General features: G+C 37.9%; 1 protein-coding gene across 3 annotated transcripts in view; it reads right to left on the bottom strand.

The window, feature by feature from the left end:
* ADAMTSL3 (ADAMTS like 3) overlaps window positions 1–18,899 on the bottom strand; it is a 176,489-nt gene that overhangs the window by 129,280 nt on the left and 28,310 nt on the right. For all 3 annotated transcript variants that reach the window (XM_082060787.1, XM_082060789.1, XM_082060788.1), the window contains exon 3: window positions 17,891–18,010. In XM_082060787.1, the coding sequence (XP_081916913.1) occupies window positions 17,891–18,010 (120 nt within the window). The remainder of the gene's footprint in view (window positions 1–17,890; window positions 18,011–18,899) is intronic.

The raw sequence follows: 18,899 nt of genomic DNA, 5'->3' as shown, positions 1-18,899 counted from the left end.
ATAGGAAAGGAGCACCCACAGTTAACTGCCCTGTCCCTTCAGAGCCACCATGTGTGAGAGTCGGGGGCGTTGTCTGAAAACACACACGGCGTGTCTCAAAGATACTCCTCATTCAGGCCACAGATGAAAAGTAGTCATAATAGCTGGCCAATTGTTAAGCCATCCATTTTATGACTGGCAAACTCTTATCTCATTTCAGCCTTAATAGTGATTTCTGCTTAAATGTGAGCAAACACAGAGTATCCTCAAGTGACCTCATCTACAAAGTGAAGATTTCAAAGACTGTGCAGAGGAGCTCTTTGTGTCAAGTGGATCATCCCTTTTTCATCTGGAAGGGTAAATGCTACACATGCCAGTAAGTTTCTGAGTCAGTTAACAAATTATAATAAATTTAAGTACTTCCAGTAAAAAACCTACAGATGTTATTTTAACAACTATAAGGATATATTGAAGCATTAAGAGTGGTAAAAATTGTTTATTTTCATATGATTCTCTGCTTGGCAGAAGTGCGGAATACCAAAAATCCCTCCCAATAACTAGGTCAGAGTTATGTGAGGGCAAATGACTGACGATATCTTTAAGATAAACAGAAGGCTTTTGCTTCCATGCTTCTGTGTTAATTGCTGGGTAAAGTAGAAGTAACGACTCAGGCACATGACATACCTGTCTGGTAATCCTACATGAACACCTAAGGCGATCTCCCTGTACAGTGTTATGAAGGACTCTTTCCGCCTCAGAAAACCTGTTCAAAATTTGTCTCCAAAGAACAGGAAGGCTTTTGCTACAAGACAAAACCATTGTCCACGCTTCAAGTGAGCTTATCTCGCCACGAAAAGATGGGTAGAGCTGTCAAACCCTTAAGCTTTCATGCCTCCCAGCTACCAGCTGTCACCCTCCCACCTGCAGCCTGGTGCACATTGGAGACAACACCAGGTCTGGAGACTCTCTGGATAAAAACCCGGGGCTTAGGGGAAACATGCAGTTCAAACATACAGTATATGAGGGCAGAAGATTCCAAGTACACAGCTTATAATTGATATAGACCTTTCATGCTACCAGCCCGATCCTTCAAAAAGTGTAACTCAGGAAATATAGAGTCTAACTGCACTGGAAATCAGCAGCGCCCTGCTCTTCAGCATGAATCCGGTCTCAGAGGCAGAACTGGGTTAAAATGGATCTACACTCAATCTCCTGCTTTTCTAGAATCCAAAGGGCACAATCCTATAATCACTACACACATTGAAGTCTCAGAGCAACAGCCTGCAACACAAGCTATAAAATATCACATCTTACGTAAGGAAAAATAAAAATTCTATTATTTAAAATGAGACTCATTGAAGTCAGTAGAAGAATTCCCATAGTGAAATCACAATGTTTTTGCTTTCAATAGTTTTGGACCAGATCTTTAAGCAGAAAACATTAAGGCAGGCAAAAGAACAGAGATGGACAAAGGAAAGAACAGGTAGATCTGCCATAGCATCATGCTTAATGACAACTGGGATTCAGTTTTAATACACAACACATATTCTCACATATGTATTACTTTCCTATTTTTGTGTCTCGTGTGTGACCTTTAAAGAGTAAAACAGAGCATTTGCTTGATCAGCAACAATGATTCAATACAGTGGCCAAGAATTTACCAATGAGGAGGTTCAGAAGTTGAGTTTCATTAACATTTCCTATTCCGTGCAGGCCATAAGAGAAAGTAATTGATTCCTTCCCTTGTCACACAAAAAAATGAACGGTTTCAAGCAATTTTCATTTAAGAAAACATATCCCCTGTACAATACTTAAAACAGCAGGAACCATCCTAGTGTAAGCATATAAACCTATAAAGTTACAGTGCTATTGCCAAACCAACTTGAATACTATCTGCATGCATATGCGTTACTGCTCATTGGAAAAAACAGATGGAAGTTTTCCTCATCTCTGCATGTCATCTAGAAATGTTGGGTTAATGGGAGGAATTTTATTTTAAATAAAGAGGTTAATAACTATAAAGCTTGCTAAGAAAAATTATTGTAAGAAGGAAAAAAATCTGAACAAGCAATACACAAATACTTCAAGTAATACAGGCTAGGAATGTGCCTGAATCTACTGTTAATTTCACATATTAGTTATGAAATATTTATTAAAGCACACAAAATAACATATGGACAAACCAGTTGAACACTGAGGAGCTACGACTTCTGTACGCCCATGTGTTAACTCAATTATGCGGGCATGACCAGCATGGCAAATATTTTCTCACAACTGGCACTCCAAATAATGCAGCTCCTGGGGCTCCACATACAGACTTGCAGCAGCATCACATTTCTATAACGGATTGTGTATCATAATGAAACACATCAGTTTGTCCCTTTTCTCAATACTCCTGTTGGGCAGCTATTTCAGAATCTTACAAAATGGCTAGAAACCCCTCCAGTGTCCTTGGTAAGATTAACTGAAGGCCACCACACTTATTACTGTGCCCACAGCATCGTTAAATATTACTTCTTCTCCTGTCTAGCTTCATGCAGTGATGGGCAGCAATCACGTCATCAACACCTTTCTTTAACCAGTATAAAGGAACTTGTTATAAAATAAGCTGTCCGTTCCCTAATCGCGCTGATAAACTTTCTCCACGTCTGTTTTTCCTGAATGCTATTTTACACACTAGAGCGCAGCAGTACTGCTAAGTTAGAACACAGTCCCACTTTGCCTTGTTTCCAGTTACGAGCTCCAAAGAGAAATTTTTGCTGGTGGTCCCTACGTGCGTGACACTGCACTTTGTTTTATTACTTCCATCTTTGAGGTCATCCAGTTATTATTGTAGTGGTCTCATACTCATCTGTGTTGACAGCTCCTCCCAACTTTATCTTATCATAAAGTGTAATGTACCCAATCTTAATCTTTTTTTGTCCCAGTCATTAATGAAAACATTAAGCAGCTCTAGGACTCGAGTGATGCTGTGCATAACCTTTCTCTAGGCCAGTATTCCTCTCTCAGCACAGTCAGTTATTATCTTCTCTCCCATTCCTTATTCATTTCCCACTTCACACACCAGACCACATCTCCTCTAAGTTATTTCCAGTACAGTATTACATCAAATGGCTTTACCAAAGTCCGGATGAATGAGGTTTCTGTATTCTCCTCATTTAAGGAAAAAAAAAAATGATCAAAGAAAGGTATAAAATGAGTTAAGATAGGTTTGATCTTCCAGACAAATCAGTTTTCTTCAGTTTTCCATTTACCTTTATGCTATTAATTACTCCTTCCTCAAAAAGCATTCCAAAGCCTTATACACTTAAGATCAGACAGACACACTCAGAGTTTCCTGGCTCTTTCCCTTCCATATATTTCAGTACTATTATACATTAGCCACTCGCTACCACCCTTGTTTTGATAGACTTGTTAAAAATTCCTGCTATCACAGCTCTAATTTCACATGAAGTTCTTTCAAAGTTCTATAAGAAATTCTTATCCGATCCCCCCCTGGTGTGACTGCACTGAAGCTCTATGAGTTTTGCTGCCTTCTTGAATTATAATAAATAATAACCAACTCCTGAAGACAAGAGTATATATCATACCCCTATAAAATTCCTTTTCCAGAGCGGTTTACATGATTCCTAGTAGAATTGTTTCATTTAAAAACAAAATACCTACTCCTTAATAAAAGACAGAGTGTTTTCACTTCAGAATAGCAGCATCTACATAGGTGTGTGCAATTAATACAAAGGGGCATAAATAAATTCTGTCATTGTAGGGACAAACTATTTAGATACAGAGACATTATAGCCATATTGCACGGTATAACTCATTTACAAAGAAACTACATAGGGAGTTGTGAATGGAAGAGTGAATCCCTCTGTTCCTGGCACCAACATTTTATACCCAAAGTATATGTTATAAAATCATATACAAAATGGTCCTTAATGTATAAGGTGTTGAGAATAACCATAGGTTTCTTCTAGAAAGTGGACAGCTGTGTTAACATGATCATTAAATTCCAACCAAGAACTAAGCACATCCTTCATTTTCAGTCTGAAATGACTCCTTCAACTAAATCGACACTATTTATGTAAACTCTTACCTACTCCATATGGTTTAACTTAATTCATATAATCCCTTACTGCACAGATAACAAGGACTGCATTACAAGCACAGGATTAGACCCCAAACACATAAAACTTATAAAAACAGCTAGGAGTCTTAGATTTAAAGTTGTCAGTCCCACCCACCTATTTGAAATCCCCCTGTTTGTTCATTTATTTTCATCAGATCATACCAGTTTTAAATTAACACAGCAATGTGACACTGGAAAATATGTTACTATAAAAATCACACAAAATCGTGGTGCTAAGATCACACAATGCTTTAACATAACGTTCGGTTCAGCTGGCCACTTTGTTGTTTTCTATATGCATTATTTATAGTCTGGAAATGGTGAAAGTAAAGACCCATTGGGCTGATTGCTTGGATATTTTGCTGTGAAAACCTGTGGCACAGCTGATCTGGACAGGAGAGCAGAAGAATCAGGGAACTCCAAAGGCAAAGCAATATTTAGGATGTTCAGTCTAAAGTATTTTGAATCAACTGTAAATACTCTATAACCGATCTATAGACAGAAAAGTCAAGTGTGAGCGTGTTGGTTAAAAACCCATCAGGACTCTGGATCTCTTCAGAACACCACTGGACAGAAAGAATCGTGATGACAGACTGGAGAAGTGGAATCATACCAAAAGGAACAAAATGAAGCAATCACTTCACATTCTGTGAGGTGCTAAATTCCTCTCACAGGAATATCTGCTCCTTGAGAGTATGTTATTTTATAATCAGTACCTAGAATTAGGTTTTGTTACTATTATTTTGCATACCAGAATAAAGCAGGAGGTATCGGTAGGGATTTTGCTGGCTATCCCCAGACTCACTAAGACAAAGCAAGCTTGGCTGAGCTCAAGAAACGGTAAGAAGGAGACAGTCGCATGATTTTCAAAGTAATCGCCCCTTTTTTCTGTTTTCCTACGTGACAATTAACATTTCTATATTGTTAGTATTATTATGGAATGAACAGCCTGCACTGCTCTTGTTTTGTACTATCTCAGCCTCTTCAGTTGCCTTACATGCTTGTGTACCTGCACCACACACACAGGTTTATAAGAAGATTTTGTTCACATCCCCACCAGCTAAACAGTGATTAGTGACCCTACCCTGCAGACAAATCAGTTTTCTCCTCGTCAGCTGCAGTCATTTCAGATCTGGCCTTTCCACCTCCAAATCTAAACTGCTACCAAAGTGCAGCTGCAAAAGTCATCTCTCCTCCCACTCTAGGTCTGTCTCCTCCTAGACTCTGTTGGTCTCCTGCCAAGTCGTATTCAAGTACCTTGTCTTCACCTACAAGATCTTGCATAGCAATAAATAAGATGGGAATAATCACGATGTGCTGAGGAATTATGAAGCCACAATCCCCTGACTTACACCTTAGAAGGGCAGTTCCACAGTCTCCCCTCAGTTCCAGCATCCTACAGGAAAGGTGCAGATCAGAGGGATCCCTGCCTTCAACTTTGTTGGGCTTGCCTAACAACACTTCTAATTACAGTTTGGAGATTAGATAGTCCGAAGATTAACTAAACCCCTAACAGAAAAAAAAACAAACACACAGGCCTTCTGAGACATAAATCTTGCAAGTATGGTTCCATATAGCACAAGTCGAAATTCCTGAATGGTTTATGATTCTGTAATTCTTCACTGTAAAAGGCTGCATATACTTAAAATCTGCAAAGGTAGCAGCTTAAAGTTATTTCTAGTCAACTCATAAAAATGTCTTTAGCACTTTTTTTCCTAAGAAAAAAAGAAAGAAATCCAGACATACTTTAAGCTTAGTAAAAAGATAAGATTCTGGATATAATACCAACATGACGTCACCCTTTATTTTGTAAAGGTTCAAAACAATACTAGATTAAAGTTTATATATAAGCATAAGGGATCTGCCAAAATGAAAGTGAAAACCCAGCAAATTACATTTCAGACACCTTGACATATTAAGCACTACGCATGCTGTCAGCTTCACTGTCCTTTGCTGTAGGCCGAACGCTTGAATACCGATCTTATTAAACTACAACTCTGAATTTATCCACTATATATAACATTCCAGATGTCGTACCAGCTGGGAACAGGCCCTTAGGCCATCTTTGGTCGATCTCTTAGTCGCTTTCCAGCTTTTGCCAGGCATTCATCCAAAAATATGAAGGAAAGTGCTAAAAACAGATGTCAGAGTTAATGGGTTTTTTTTCTTCATGGTAGGAAATACAGAAAACTTGCACCCTACACCTATTGTATGAAATATGAATGTTGTCAACAAATCATAAGTTAATTTTAAATTAAATCATAACGTAGCAAAGTTAATTCATACCCTATTTTTCTGACAACAGGCCAGTCTGTTCTTTGAAAATATTAAATGGTCATTTGGATTTTTTCATTAAGTTGAAAAATCTTCTGATGTCATCAATGTGCAAAAATGGTTTCAAGTCCCTCATTTAAGAAAAAGTAACGCTTAAAATGTAAACTAGACTGATTGCAATTCATGGTAAGCTTTATGACAGTGTCGGAGTAATGGGAGTTGTTAAATCAGTATGCATCTGAGTTATGAAAGAGAAAGACCTGTTGGCCACATCATATTACACAAATGATTTCAACTTCCACTCACTGCAATATGAACGGGGGATGTTCAGATCTTCCCAAGAGGTGCTCTCTTTCTTTGGGGTCTTAGGAGTTTAAGCAAGGAATTTCAAGGAATGGGGCTGGAAACGAGGTGCTGCTCCTGCCAACACTTTTGCACATGTGCATCTTTACTTATGTGGGTAGTTCACTGACGTAGATGGGAGTCCTCGCAAGAATTGAGTTATGCGTGCGCAGAAGCGTTTGGGCCGCAGACTGCGACTTCTGCGCAAGAGGGGTCATCTGTCCTATCTGCTCTAGACAGTGGTCCACATTTTGTCTGCACTCACCAAAATATTAACAAGCGTATGTAGAACCAGTTCTCAGAAAGACTTCATCGTGCTGCCAGTAAAATCTCCCTTCGGTATGCAGGACCTTGGTCTCTAATATAGCAAAGTACAGATAGTTTCAGTTACAATGATATCTTAAGCAAGATGATAGACATCCTTTCTAAAATGAATTTTTGGGCAATATTATTCATTAAAAGGAAGTCGCTTAATTGCATAGAAAAAGAACTATTCACAAGAAATATTTTCACCCTCCTTTTCATTGCCTCACAGTCATTAGAACGCAAAGCTGAAAAATATGAGAAAAACAGACTACCCTATAGCCTCGATATTGAAGGAGCAGAAGAATGAGCATTAACTGGCAAGTTCATTGTGAAGTATAAAAATATCTGCAAAAAAGAACAAAATCTTTTTCATATGGAATGAAAAGACCAGGGCAAGTTTAAAACTTAGCCCTAGTACTTAAATAAGATACTTAGGATATATTTCTGATTCATACATTAAATTATAATATTACCCTAATGCAAGTAGTTACAACAGAAGCCAGCGCTTGAAGGTGGTAAAATTTCATGGTTTACAATCTGATATTTGAACATATGTTACATCACCTATTAGTAATGTCAAAAAAAAAAATGGGAGTCAATGCCCTGCATTTCTTGTAAGTAAAATTGATGCATTGTAATATTTTAAGTCTTTTTTTTTTTTTCCCCAAACAGTATAACAAAAAGAGGTATTTTGCCATTATATGTTTTATTGATGTTATGAGGCATTATATGAGCTGGCTGAAAGAACATGGCTTGTTTCTTCAGGTTTATACCATATGAAACCATAACATTTAGACAAAGGAAGATCATTGACCTATATGCTACGCATTTCAGGAAACATGCATATATTTAGAAAAGAGGGGGCACAAGAGTGGAGTAGTAAATCACATTTTGTCAATATTTTGTGATGTGATTTGAGTCCAAAGTAACTAATGCAACAGATCAAATATTTTCAAAACAGAATGCATTTCAGCATTCAGGGTGCGTGTGTAAGTTTGGTTCTATAAGTCACAGAAAACTCTGATCCTCACCAAATCTGCCAGCAGTTGATTGAAACTAAATTTACTATACAGCATCTTTTGTACATCTTTTTGACACCATTTTTGAAAAAAAGCATTGAACTTGTCTCTCTGCAGAATACCGAGGCTACAACGATGCTTGTGCTTTGTAGCATCCATCCCATTTTGCATTAAACTAATGCCTTAGTCTAACACTCTCTAGTATTTCTTCTGGGGAACCTGAGCCCAGCCTAACTGAAATCAACAGCAAATCTCTTTTGCATTAAAAAAAAAGAAGGCCTGATCCAAAGCCTATTGAAATTACTACAATTTTTGGAGCAAAGCCTAAATAATCAGGTAAAGGAGAACATATAATCTGGTATTTACAATTACAACTACCTCCTAAGATTTATTTTAAAAGCTACAAGAACATCTCACATCACACAGCAGCATATTACTACTATTTCATCTTACCCATGTGCAAATACTCCCATCTGCTTCATGAACCTTCCAATGAGCAAAAGGTTTGGTGCCTTTTTAAAAGCCTTTTTTCTCCTATGCAGCATAAACCATTAATTGAAGAAAGGCTTATACCATCAAAGCACTAAATTACTTTCTCTTATAGCATGTTAACTCAAATAAGTTTACTAGCAATAAGATATTTTTATAAAGCGAGACTACACAGGCTCAAGTGGCAAGAGGTCAAGTCTAACAGCCTCAAGTGCAGATTGTTTCCAGTTCTCAGAGGTCTGACTGCCACTCCTAGACCAAAAATCAGCTTAACAGTTGCCTGTCTATAGGAAAGTGGGAAAAAGTCCCACAGAGAATGAAAAGGAATGTTTGATTTTCCAATCATTCCACAAAATATGAAGCCTACAATTTGTGTCAAGTACATTAAAGTACTGAAGGCAAATGTGCAAGTATAGCATTGCTCTTTATCGAAGACCACACTAAACACTCAAGCAAAGCATTGACCACCTTCAACCACTGCCTTAAATCACACACAAGCATTTATTCATGTAACTTGTTTCAGACATGCAGAAAGATCTATTGACATTCACAGGACATCCTGTGTACTGGAAGCTGCACCCAAAGCTTCAGTAGTTTCCTGGGGGTAACAGTTTAGAGGGATTAGAAAATAAGTAATATTATTTTAGGCTACAGCCCAAGCCGAAAAGCAAGTAGCTTCCATACATAATACAGAGGAAGAAGGGAAGAAAAAAAGAAGAAAAAAAAATCACCGAGCTTTCATAACTTGAAAGAATAAATAACAAATTCCATATCCTTTTTAATTTTAATACAAAACACTCTCCCAGTTCTGTTACTGAAACCCTTGGTCATCCTCTCTACCCTTAAGTCAAGCACTTGGTACAGCAACCATGCTGGTGGGAACCTGCAGGTACAACCTGGCACTTGAAACGCACCGTACCAGGACGCTTACCTGGACATCACAGCTACTTCTGTCTGTCCGAAATCTATATGCATCCTTTCTACCTGTCCTTGTTCTGATCCTGAGCTCAATCATTCTTGCCCATTCTAAGACCTGCCCTCCAAATCACTTCTGCTTTCTGTAACAAAACCAGCAAATAACAGCATTTTCCTGTGTTCAGAGATGTTTGACCTTCTTCCTTTTCATCAATCATTACCTTATCAGTCTCTTAACACAACTGAGTAACAAGGGCATAACTCCCCTTCGCAAACTGAGACAGCTGTTTATAAAACAGGATAAAGATTTAACATCCAGTCACAAAAGGAGAAGAGCTCCTGCCCTTCCTGGCCATGCTGCAGCCACATCACTTGACTACATCACATAAACACACTTTTATTGAATTAGATATCAGGAAAGACAGTTGCCGAAAGCTGGGAAACAGGACAGTCCCCTCTTTTTGTCTTTATATCAACAGCACATTATTAATGTAGGTCGTGAAACCTGGTACCGTTTGTTTCACACATTAGGAGCACTAAAATGCTTCAGTTCTTACAGTATCACAACCTATAACACTTTCTAAGCTCTGTGAATAATAAATACAGTTGTCAGTGGTGATCCTCTCAAGAACCTAAATTTACAATTTACTATTTTTGCTGTTACTGCCAAATTAGTAATTAATGTATGTAATTTTCTCCCTTCTGAGCAAATAGCTTTTGAAGTCTATTAGTCAGTAGAAATAAATTAGGTTTACTGACAACACTGACAGTTATTTTGAAGTAGTGTGAAGTGAAATAACTGTTTGAAGTGGTAAAGAGATTGTTCTTCAGTTGTCCCAAGGCTGGGTCATTACGCAAGTGTTAATGATATCCAGCAGCATTTTAACTATTTCTAGAAAAAAAAAAGCCAAGATATGCGGATTTTTAAAATAAGGTTTTTCACTGCATCTTCCACATTAGTGGCAAATGAACTGGAAGAAGTTTAGGTTCAAAAATATCTCCACTACAAAGGTCGTTGTGACATCCAACCTGTACTATCGATCTGGTTTCCATGCTGGACAGGCCTGAAATGACGATCGTCAAGTATGTGAGAGATTTTATCCACATGCTTGACAATGGAAACTCTACTTAAATTACCCACCACTTTGCAAAACAATAGAATGATTTCAGAAACACCGTACACAGAATGATTCATTTTATCAAGCAGGCGTTTTACTCAGCCTTATTTCAGAGCCAGTATAAGCTGAAGTTTCTTTTATTTTTGCACTAAGGCTTTCCATGTTAAGAGAAAGAAGCTACTATAAACTCTCAAAGGTCTTTTAATGTTACCTGTGGCATGGGCAGCACAGAAGAAAAAAAATCCAATCCATCACATTCACCCTTCATGAAAAATTCAGCAATACAACCTTATCTTCTCATTTTTGCAAAATCAAACAGGAGTTCTGAACAGCCTGAGAAGCTCTACAAATCTGCCTATGTTATTGAAGAACTAAATACAATTTGTTCTGATCTTGACTGAGACCAGTGAAAAAATGAAGTTCTAAAATGTATTTTCATTGAGTAGACAAAATTAACCCACCATTGAGTTTTATCTGCTTAAAACATCATCTCTTCCATGCACGATCTGAGGAATGACTTTTCAGTTCCAAGCATGGTGTTTCCTATGGTACTTGAAAGACATATTTTGATTTAGAAGCACTTCTTTACAATATCTCAATTAACTCTTCTTGATAGACGATAGCAGTGGTGCGTCAGACTTGTGTAAGCATGGGATCATTTCTGCTACCTCCAGAACTTTAGGTCCTAATTTAGAAGTCTGAAGCTGAGCCTTTATCAATGTCAAAATTCTTGGATAAGTACATGTGCCAACCACTGGGAGTGCACTGGGGTTACCAGGAGGTCGGAGGTAAATTCACATTACGGTCTGTATGTTGTTAATTCATTTCACCATGTGTCTTGCTACCGGTTCAAAGTAGCAGAACTGAGTTAAAGACTTTACGCTGGAATATTTGCCCAAGTGCACATCCTTCCGTCTGCCTCTGGCAGGGGTGGGAAAGGAAGAGGAATAAAGACCTTAAATCTATTGCTAGGAACTGAAAAATGAATTTTGGAAAACTCTGAATTGACAACATCAGAACATGATACACTGAATGTGAGTTGGAGATTCGATCCTTTATGAAAAATGTGCATGATAGAGAAATTATAAAAACAAGGCACTTTCATTTTATAGCCTTTTGTTTTGATATATACCCACCTCAAACTGAATAAACATGCCATTGTGGCCCCAAAGATATGGCCAAGAAAAAAAAAAATAAGGAAGAAAATGAGTATATCAAAAAGTAACATGTTTTAACAATTAAGTTCTATTTTCCATTAGTAGAAAAGATACTCATTATTTTTCACTCACTTCCTACAAATAGGTAGGAACTAGGAAATAGGTATTTCCTCTAATCTGAATCTTTTCTCCCCAAGCCAGTGGTCTGCAGCCAAGCTGCTGGCACTAGCAGAGGCATATTAGCAAAGCTTAATGGATCCCTGCGGAGCCCTCTGTCACCCCTTAGAGCAACCCCGGTATCTGTCCAGCACCCAGGGGCAGGAATAACAAGCACCTGAAGGTTTACATCCATTCTCCTTTCTTCCTTGGGAAGTCATTTTGGGGGAGGACCTTGCAAATGAGGGGCTGCTTCTGCTACCTGGGAGTCCTCTGCCAGCAGCTGAGGCCAGCGCTGTCACAGCCACAGAAGGACTAGGGACCCAGGCCAACACGTTTTACCACAGAAATCAGTGGAATAGGATTACAGCCTCGTAGCGGGTATTGGATCCGAACAGAAATGATATAAAACGTGTTTTCTGCAGAAATTGTATTATTACAGATGCCCTGTGAACACACTTCTCCTACACGAGGTGAAGACCTACTGGCTTCTGTAAGTGTGATTTACACACAGAGACCTTTGGCAGGGTTGGGACTACTGCAGCAATACAGAATAGGAAAGCCTGTAGTTTTTAGTGCCCATAGAAAAATGTACTGTACACAGCATTTCCACTGTTTTCTCTGAACAACAAAACCCTGAGTTTAAAATGTTGGTTGTTGCTTTAAAATGTGCTAGTTCCTCATTGAATTTGCCAATAAACTAAAGTATGTTAAACCAGTTTTCAGTTCACTAAGCAATCTATTTCGCACAAGAATATATCACTAATGATATAATTAGTTGTACATATGCTAGTCACACACTTCCAGCAAGCAATTAGCCTAAACAAAAGTATTAGAATAGGATCATGCCCGATTTATTCAGTACCAGTCTCTGTTAGAGCAGTTCTGCCTGAAATTGTAAAGGGTTTTCATTGCTCTTAATCCTTGCCTCCTTTCCCCAACTCCAAATCAGAAACATATTTCACTTGTAATCTACGTTCAGAGGAAAAACAAAAACAAAACCTTTAAAAGAGACTCAAACCTGTGAACAAAAAATAAAGGTATCAAAAGAAATTTTTTAAAAAAGGAGTAGAAGAGTTGAAAATCTTAGGGAGCACCTAATATCACCTTCAGTTAAATTTCCACAAAAACATAATGTTATGTCTTTTTTAATGGTTCTGAATGCTTCTTCGGGGTATCAACAAAAATGTCATGTCACAGGATAACACGAGTGTCTGGCTCCCTCTCAAAAGGAGAGCGTTTAGGTAGTGGGGTAGCAGGCGTGCTGCTAACTGGAAAACTCCCTCCCATCTCAGGATTAGAGCTTGTCTTCACTGCTGTGTTAATGTGAAATAAATGTGTGCCTTACATGACTCATCTCCAAGCCCAAAAGTTTCTAGCTCCATTTCCCTGGCAATGTACATGCGAACCAGCTGGCAATGGAACCGCGGGGCTCAGACAAGGAGCAGCAGCTGGTACTCACCAGTTGGGACCCAGGGGCAGTTCCACCCGCACATCAGAGCAAACTTCTCCAGCAAACCCAAAGAAATGCTGGTTATTAAGAGAACTGCACCAACCCCAGTTGGTGTATTACAACTTGCACATCTACTTGAAAACAGACTCACTGGTTACTACCTTACCTCACATAGCTAAACATTCACAAGCCTGAAAGTTCAGATTTTCATTATTTTAGTTGTTTGCTGGGAGGTTTTAAGATGCCAATATTTACCACTCTTCCTGACCGCACTTGAAAAAAATTGTTTAGAAACACTATACTTCTTTGCCAAGATCGGATACTTAGTGCCATATGTCTAATTCCAGAATCAGGACTTCCTTGTTATGAGTTTAAATTGGTAAACACCATAAAAGTCGGAAGGAACAAGGTCAGCTAGAAAGCTGACCAGTCAAGCAAAGGTTTTCTCACTTAAAAAATAACAACCTCTTTTGAATTTTCTTTTCTTTCCCCCCACCCCCAGAGCTGTTTCTTCCAGACGGCCAATTGAAGTAGAAAGGTACTTCAAACATCCAGCCCAACCAAGTTTGCACTGCTGTCCTTGTTGGTGGTCCGTCATATGGAATGGTTTTAATACTTGGAAGCAATACCTTAAGTGTCAGAAAACAAGAACATTTTATTTCTGCAAGAAAGCGTTCCAGTACTACTAGCATTCTGGAAATGAAAAAAAAGCAAATTCCTTGTAGTAGATTAAAAGGTGAAAAGCCAAAAGAAATCAGAAAGAAAATTAGGAAATTATTACTTATGGCAAGGTTCAACTCATATCTCAAAGTTGGGGAAAGGGCTGTTACTTATACATTTATTTTTAAACTCATTCAAGAAAGATAGTGGAGGGGCATTTTTGTTTCAGTCTCCAATTTCTAATGGCAGATGAAGTCTTTGGCTACACATCAAAATCTATTTGGTACTAAGTGAGATTTAAATTACATTGACTCAGTAGAATTTTAGAAATGCAGTATGCAATGCACTGATGCAAGACATAGCTTGCTGGGCAATGCAGGAGCTATAAGAAAATGCTCAATGTAAACATCTCTATGTTTCTGCTCTTTGGAAGCCCTCTAAAGTATTTGTTTTGAATCACTGTTTTTCTTTTTCCCTGAAGATACAGCAGTAAATGTGTCAAAACTATAATGTACCATTCTGTCCAGATGTCACCTCTGCAAATAAAGGTGGCAGTATTTAATCAGGGCATGTAAGGCATTTTGCTCTATAGTCATAGACAGGGTAAATATATATATATATATATATATATATATGAATTTTGAAAATATCTAGCCAAAGAATTTCATCTGCATGTAATTCCTAAACATACACATAGCAACTGAATATGCAAAGGGGGTTAGTGCAATCCTGTACAAAAATGAGAGCACGGTCCTGCCAGATTAAACCAGAACAAAATGTACTGTCTTGCATGTACAACAAAAATCCGTATGTAATTTTGCCGGGCTAGAACAGAGTACAGTGTGTTCCCATTAATATTTACTCATCTTCCATTTCAAACTCTAAGTTTGTCTTTTTCAGATAGCAAATACTTTTGAATATTTAAGTAACAGCTAGTTCTATTTTACTGAGATTACTTACTAACAAAGGAATGAATGATCCTGATTAAACTGGCTCCCTGCTTGAAAAATATCACACACAACAGCCAAAGAAAACCCCTTTGAAACATTCCTGTGTTTGGAGGCTGTAAGGAAGCTAATCTTGGATCATGACAGTAATGATGCTGCTATATAAAAATAATATCCATCTATCCCAACAAACTGAAAATTTTATTGGCCTGGATGTGAGGAACAGTGCAATGGGGGAAGGGCACAGCTGGGAAGATGCAGAAGGATCCCTTTGCCTGAAAGGGTCTCAGCATCATGTTGAGCAGCCAAAAGAACAGCAGCTGTGAGCCACCCTCTTCTCCCACCCCTGCGCCACTGTCTCAAAAGCCTCCCATCCCTCTCCTCTATTCTGCTCCCTTCCATCAATACACAGAATCATAGCATCATTTCAGCTGGAAGAGACCCTCAGGGTCATCGAGTCCAACCATTAAAACGTAGCCCTTACAGATGGAGGTAGGACCGTCACAATAGGTGGGTAATACTGATCTCTTATTTTGTTGGGGTCAAATGCACAAGGTCATTTCACTTTTCCAATTTTCAACTATGTACTTAGGATACACAGGAACATCAAGACTATGTGGAGATGCCCACAGGACAATTCTGGTATTCCGGGAAAATGAAGGAAGATATTTTCCCCAGGCCAGCACCCTTTTACTTTCTATCCAGCCCCACCGTGAACAGCTGAAACTGAATTAAAGTGGGATGATCCTATGGCACTTTTCTATTATACAGCAACCTTTTTGTATTGATTCCATTTCCCTGTTGAATACATCAGGTAATTTAAACACACATTTGACTCTTTTTAATCACCTGCATCCTTATCACAACTACCGCATATCAAGCCCATCCATACCAGCTCACAAAAACTCAAAAAATTATCTGATGAGGGACTTCCACCCTCTGGTTTAAGAATTCCCTTCATTCATAGAGTAAACGTCATATGAAAGAGTAGAAACACAGAAAACAAGAAATATTCAAGTTTTTTGGCTCAGTTTGACCACATGATAAAATTGAGTTTTGTATGAACATTTCAGCAAAAATATAAATAAATTATAACTGTACATTATTACAATACTTCGATTGATGTCCTAGAAAGTTAAGGAGAATAATACTTCTTTTTACTAAAGAATTCTTGGTTTACTCAGAGGAAGGTAAATTAGAGACATAGATCGGTTCCCATCTGCATTTCATGTATTTATATTTTTTAATAACACTTAGGGACTACACTTCCTTTCAAAAGAAACTACTACTGATACGGTTGCTTTTGTTTTCAACATTCTGATGTTTTAGCACCATTTTGAGTTCTAAGAATTCAAACGTAATTGCATAGTACTCACTAAGTGTCTGGGAATAGCAGATTTCAAAGCTGAATAGCACTTGTAAAAGAACAGAAGCCGACTATATCCCAGATGCAATTCAGATCCCAATGGAATTAATGGAAAAATTTTCATCAAACAGAATTGAGCTTGGAACTGGCTTCTGTGTATATCTGAGTTGGTATTTGAGGTTTTTTTTGGGGGGGGAATTAATTTTTATGTGGTTTTGTGGGTGGGATTGTTTGTTTTGGGGTTTGTGTTTGGTTTTGTTTGTTTTAATGCCATTCACATAGTCCAAACAGTGTATTTAACAACTCAGACTATCCCTCTGTTATATTTCTCTCCTCTAAAGTGTTCTCCATTTAATGGAAGCTACTTTGATCTAAGTGAGTAACCTTTATGGGGTTTTTCAGCTACCAACAGTAAATGCAGCCTGAGTTGCAGCTGCATTTGACTGTCCTGTAAGTTATTGCTTTCCCAGGTGTTTGGTCCAGGGGACATTTTATCTAAGTACCTTTTTTGTTGATAATCAAGACTCTAGCATAGCAAAAGTATTAATTATTAGAAACATATTTAAACTAAATTCAAATAATTTACAGTAGCTCAGCACAATTTCTGTTGTATCTTTTCTGCTTCCTTTTCTCATCCTAAAAAGATACTCGGTCTAAAGCTTCAATAAACTCATCTCAGTTCTCTTCTCTCTTTAGAGTCCCAATGAGAAAACTGTTTCCTACAAGGAGATGACCTTTGAAAATAAAGCTGCCAACCCCTTGAGAGAAGCATATCTTGTGAGTGCAGGGCGAGTTTGGCTCTTCTCTCTCTTTCACAGGGAATATTTCCTAACAAATTCCCTCACCTTCCATTAAGAAACGTACTGTAAGTGTCTATGAATGTAATTCAGACAGTTTTCATGTGAAGTTCAACTGACTTCTGGAACACATTGTGTTATGAGTAAATTTCCACAGCGTGCCACACATTTCCTAGATATACTTCAGATCTTTTGCCAAGATTAACAGCATTTCTTTCATGTTGCTTTCTTTACATTTATATCTATATTCCATGTTGAACATAATGTTTCTATGGTCTGGAGAAAGCATTAAAGATCTTTAACTTTAAACACAGAATTTGTTGCTTTCTAAACACTCTGCTTCATCCATTATTACACTTTGCATTTGTTTCTTTATAATTCACTCAACCTTCCCTTTTGAAAACTTCATGAACTAATAAAATGTGCTGATTTTCACAAGCTGGGAGATGCAAGATCTGCCATATACTGATTTATCCATGAAATAAAACAATTTAGGACAGGTCAAATAATTCACAGAAAGCACAACCACATCTAATTCTACACGTTCTACAGAACTATAAACATCTATTAACACATCACTAAAACATGGTTGCTTTCATCTCCACTACATCTTATAAGTATTTTCTGTAAGTGGTTGTGATCTATTAGTTCTACAATTAAGTGCCTTAATTTTCATTTTGTATAGCATGCTATCATTCAATTTACTACAAATCTGATGTGGCTTCAAAAGGTAACACACACTTTTGTTTGACGGTAACCTATATCTTTCACGTATGGCATACTGACCTGGTCATCATAACGGTAAGTGAGGAATTGTTCCCCCGTGGTATCCTCAAGAAAACTCCCCTGTGGAGAGAGTGCAAACTCAGGCAAGAAGTATGCACCTTGGGATTGCTCTGCTCTCGTCTGTAAGAGATTCAGAAAGGTCACATTGCAACGACTACAAACACAAGTCAAAATTTCAACAAACTCTCTGCATATAATTACAAAGACTAGACATGAACTTCTGGGGGAAAAAAAAAGTGATACACTTCCAAGCACAGTATTTCTGGGTGGATACTTCGGTACAGAGGTCTGTGATGAGGATATGCCAAATGCTTACAGGGTCCAAAACCAATTATGATGCCTCAATAGTAGAATCATCTGAATTATCTGTTAAGCAAAAAGATACAATCTCTGGCTTATGAACCATGACTGCTGAAAGATGCTGTGAAAAACACACTGTAAAAGCAACATTAAGCTATACTTCTTCCTTAAACACTTCACTAGTCAGTTACTGGCTGCTACAGATAACAGGTTTTTGGTTAAACAGAGTATATATTATAGATAGCAAATATATATGTATATATATAGTATATATTCTTACAGAATATACAAAGACATAGAATCCTAGAATAACTCAGCTTGGAAGACATCTTGAGAGCTCATCTAGTCCAGCCTCCTTAAAGTAGGGTAACCCATGAGACCATGGCAGAGTGAGATGAAAATTGCCTTCCAAGAGGCTGAAGCCTTTCAGTGAAGAAAACAAGGCCTGAAATACACAGGTTACTGCTGGACATTTCCCAATGAGCCAACTTCATAAATGGGGTTTAATTGAACTATTTGTTACATTTTGACATACATAGTAATTTTACACGAAAGCTAGCTGTTGCCATCGACCAGTTTCCAGACTGTTGGCTGAGACTGTACCAAATATAGGTATGTAAATTCAGTGCTAGAGATTTCAAAAGTAATCCACAAAATTCAACAAGTTTGTGGTGGAAAAGGAAGGCAAGACCTTCTACAGTTTCCCTCT

The sequence above is a fragment of the Streptopelia decaocto genome (genome assembly GCF_964273445.1).
Source record: "Streptopelia decaocto genome assembly, chromosome: 9".
Classification (NCBI taxonomy): Eukaryota; Metazoa; Chordata; class Aves; order Columbiformes; family Columbidae; genus Streptopelia; species Streptopelia decaocto.
This window is presented reverse-complemented; position numbering and strand designations above follow the sequence as displayed.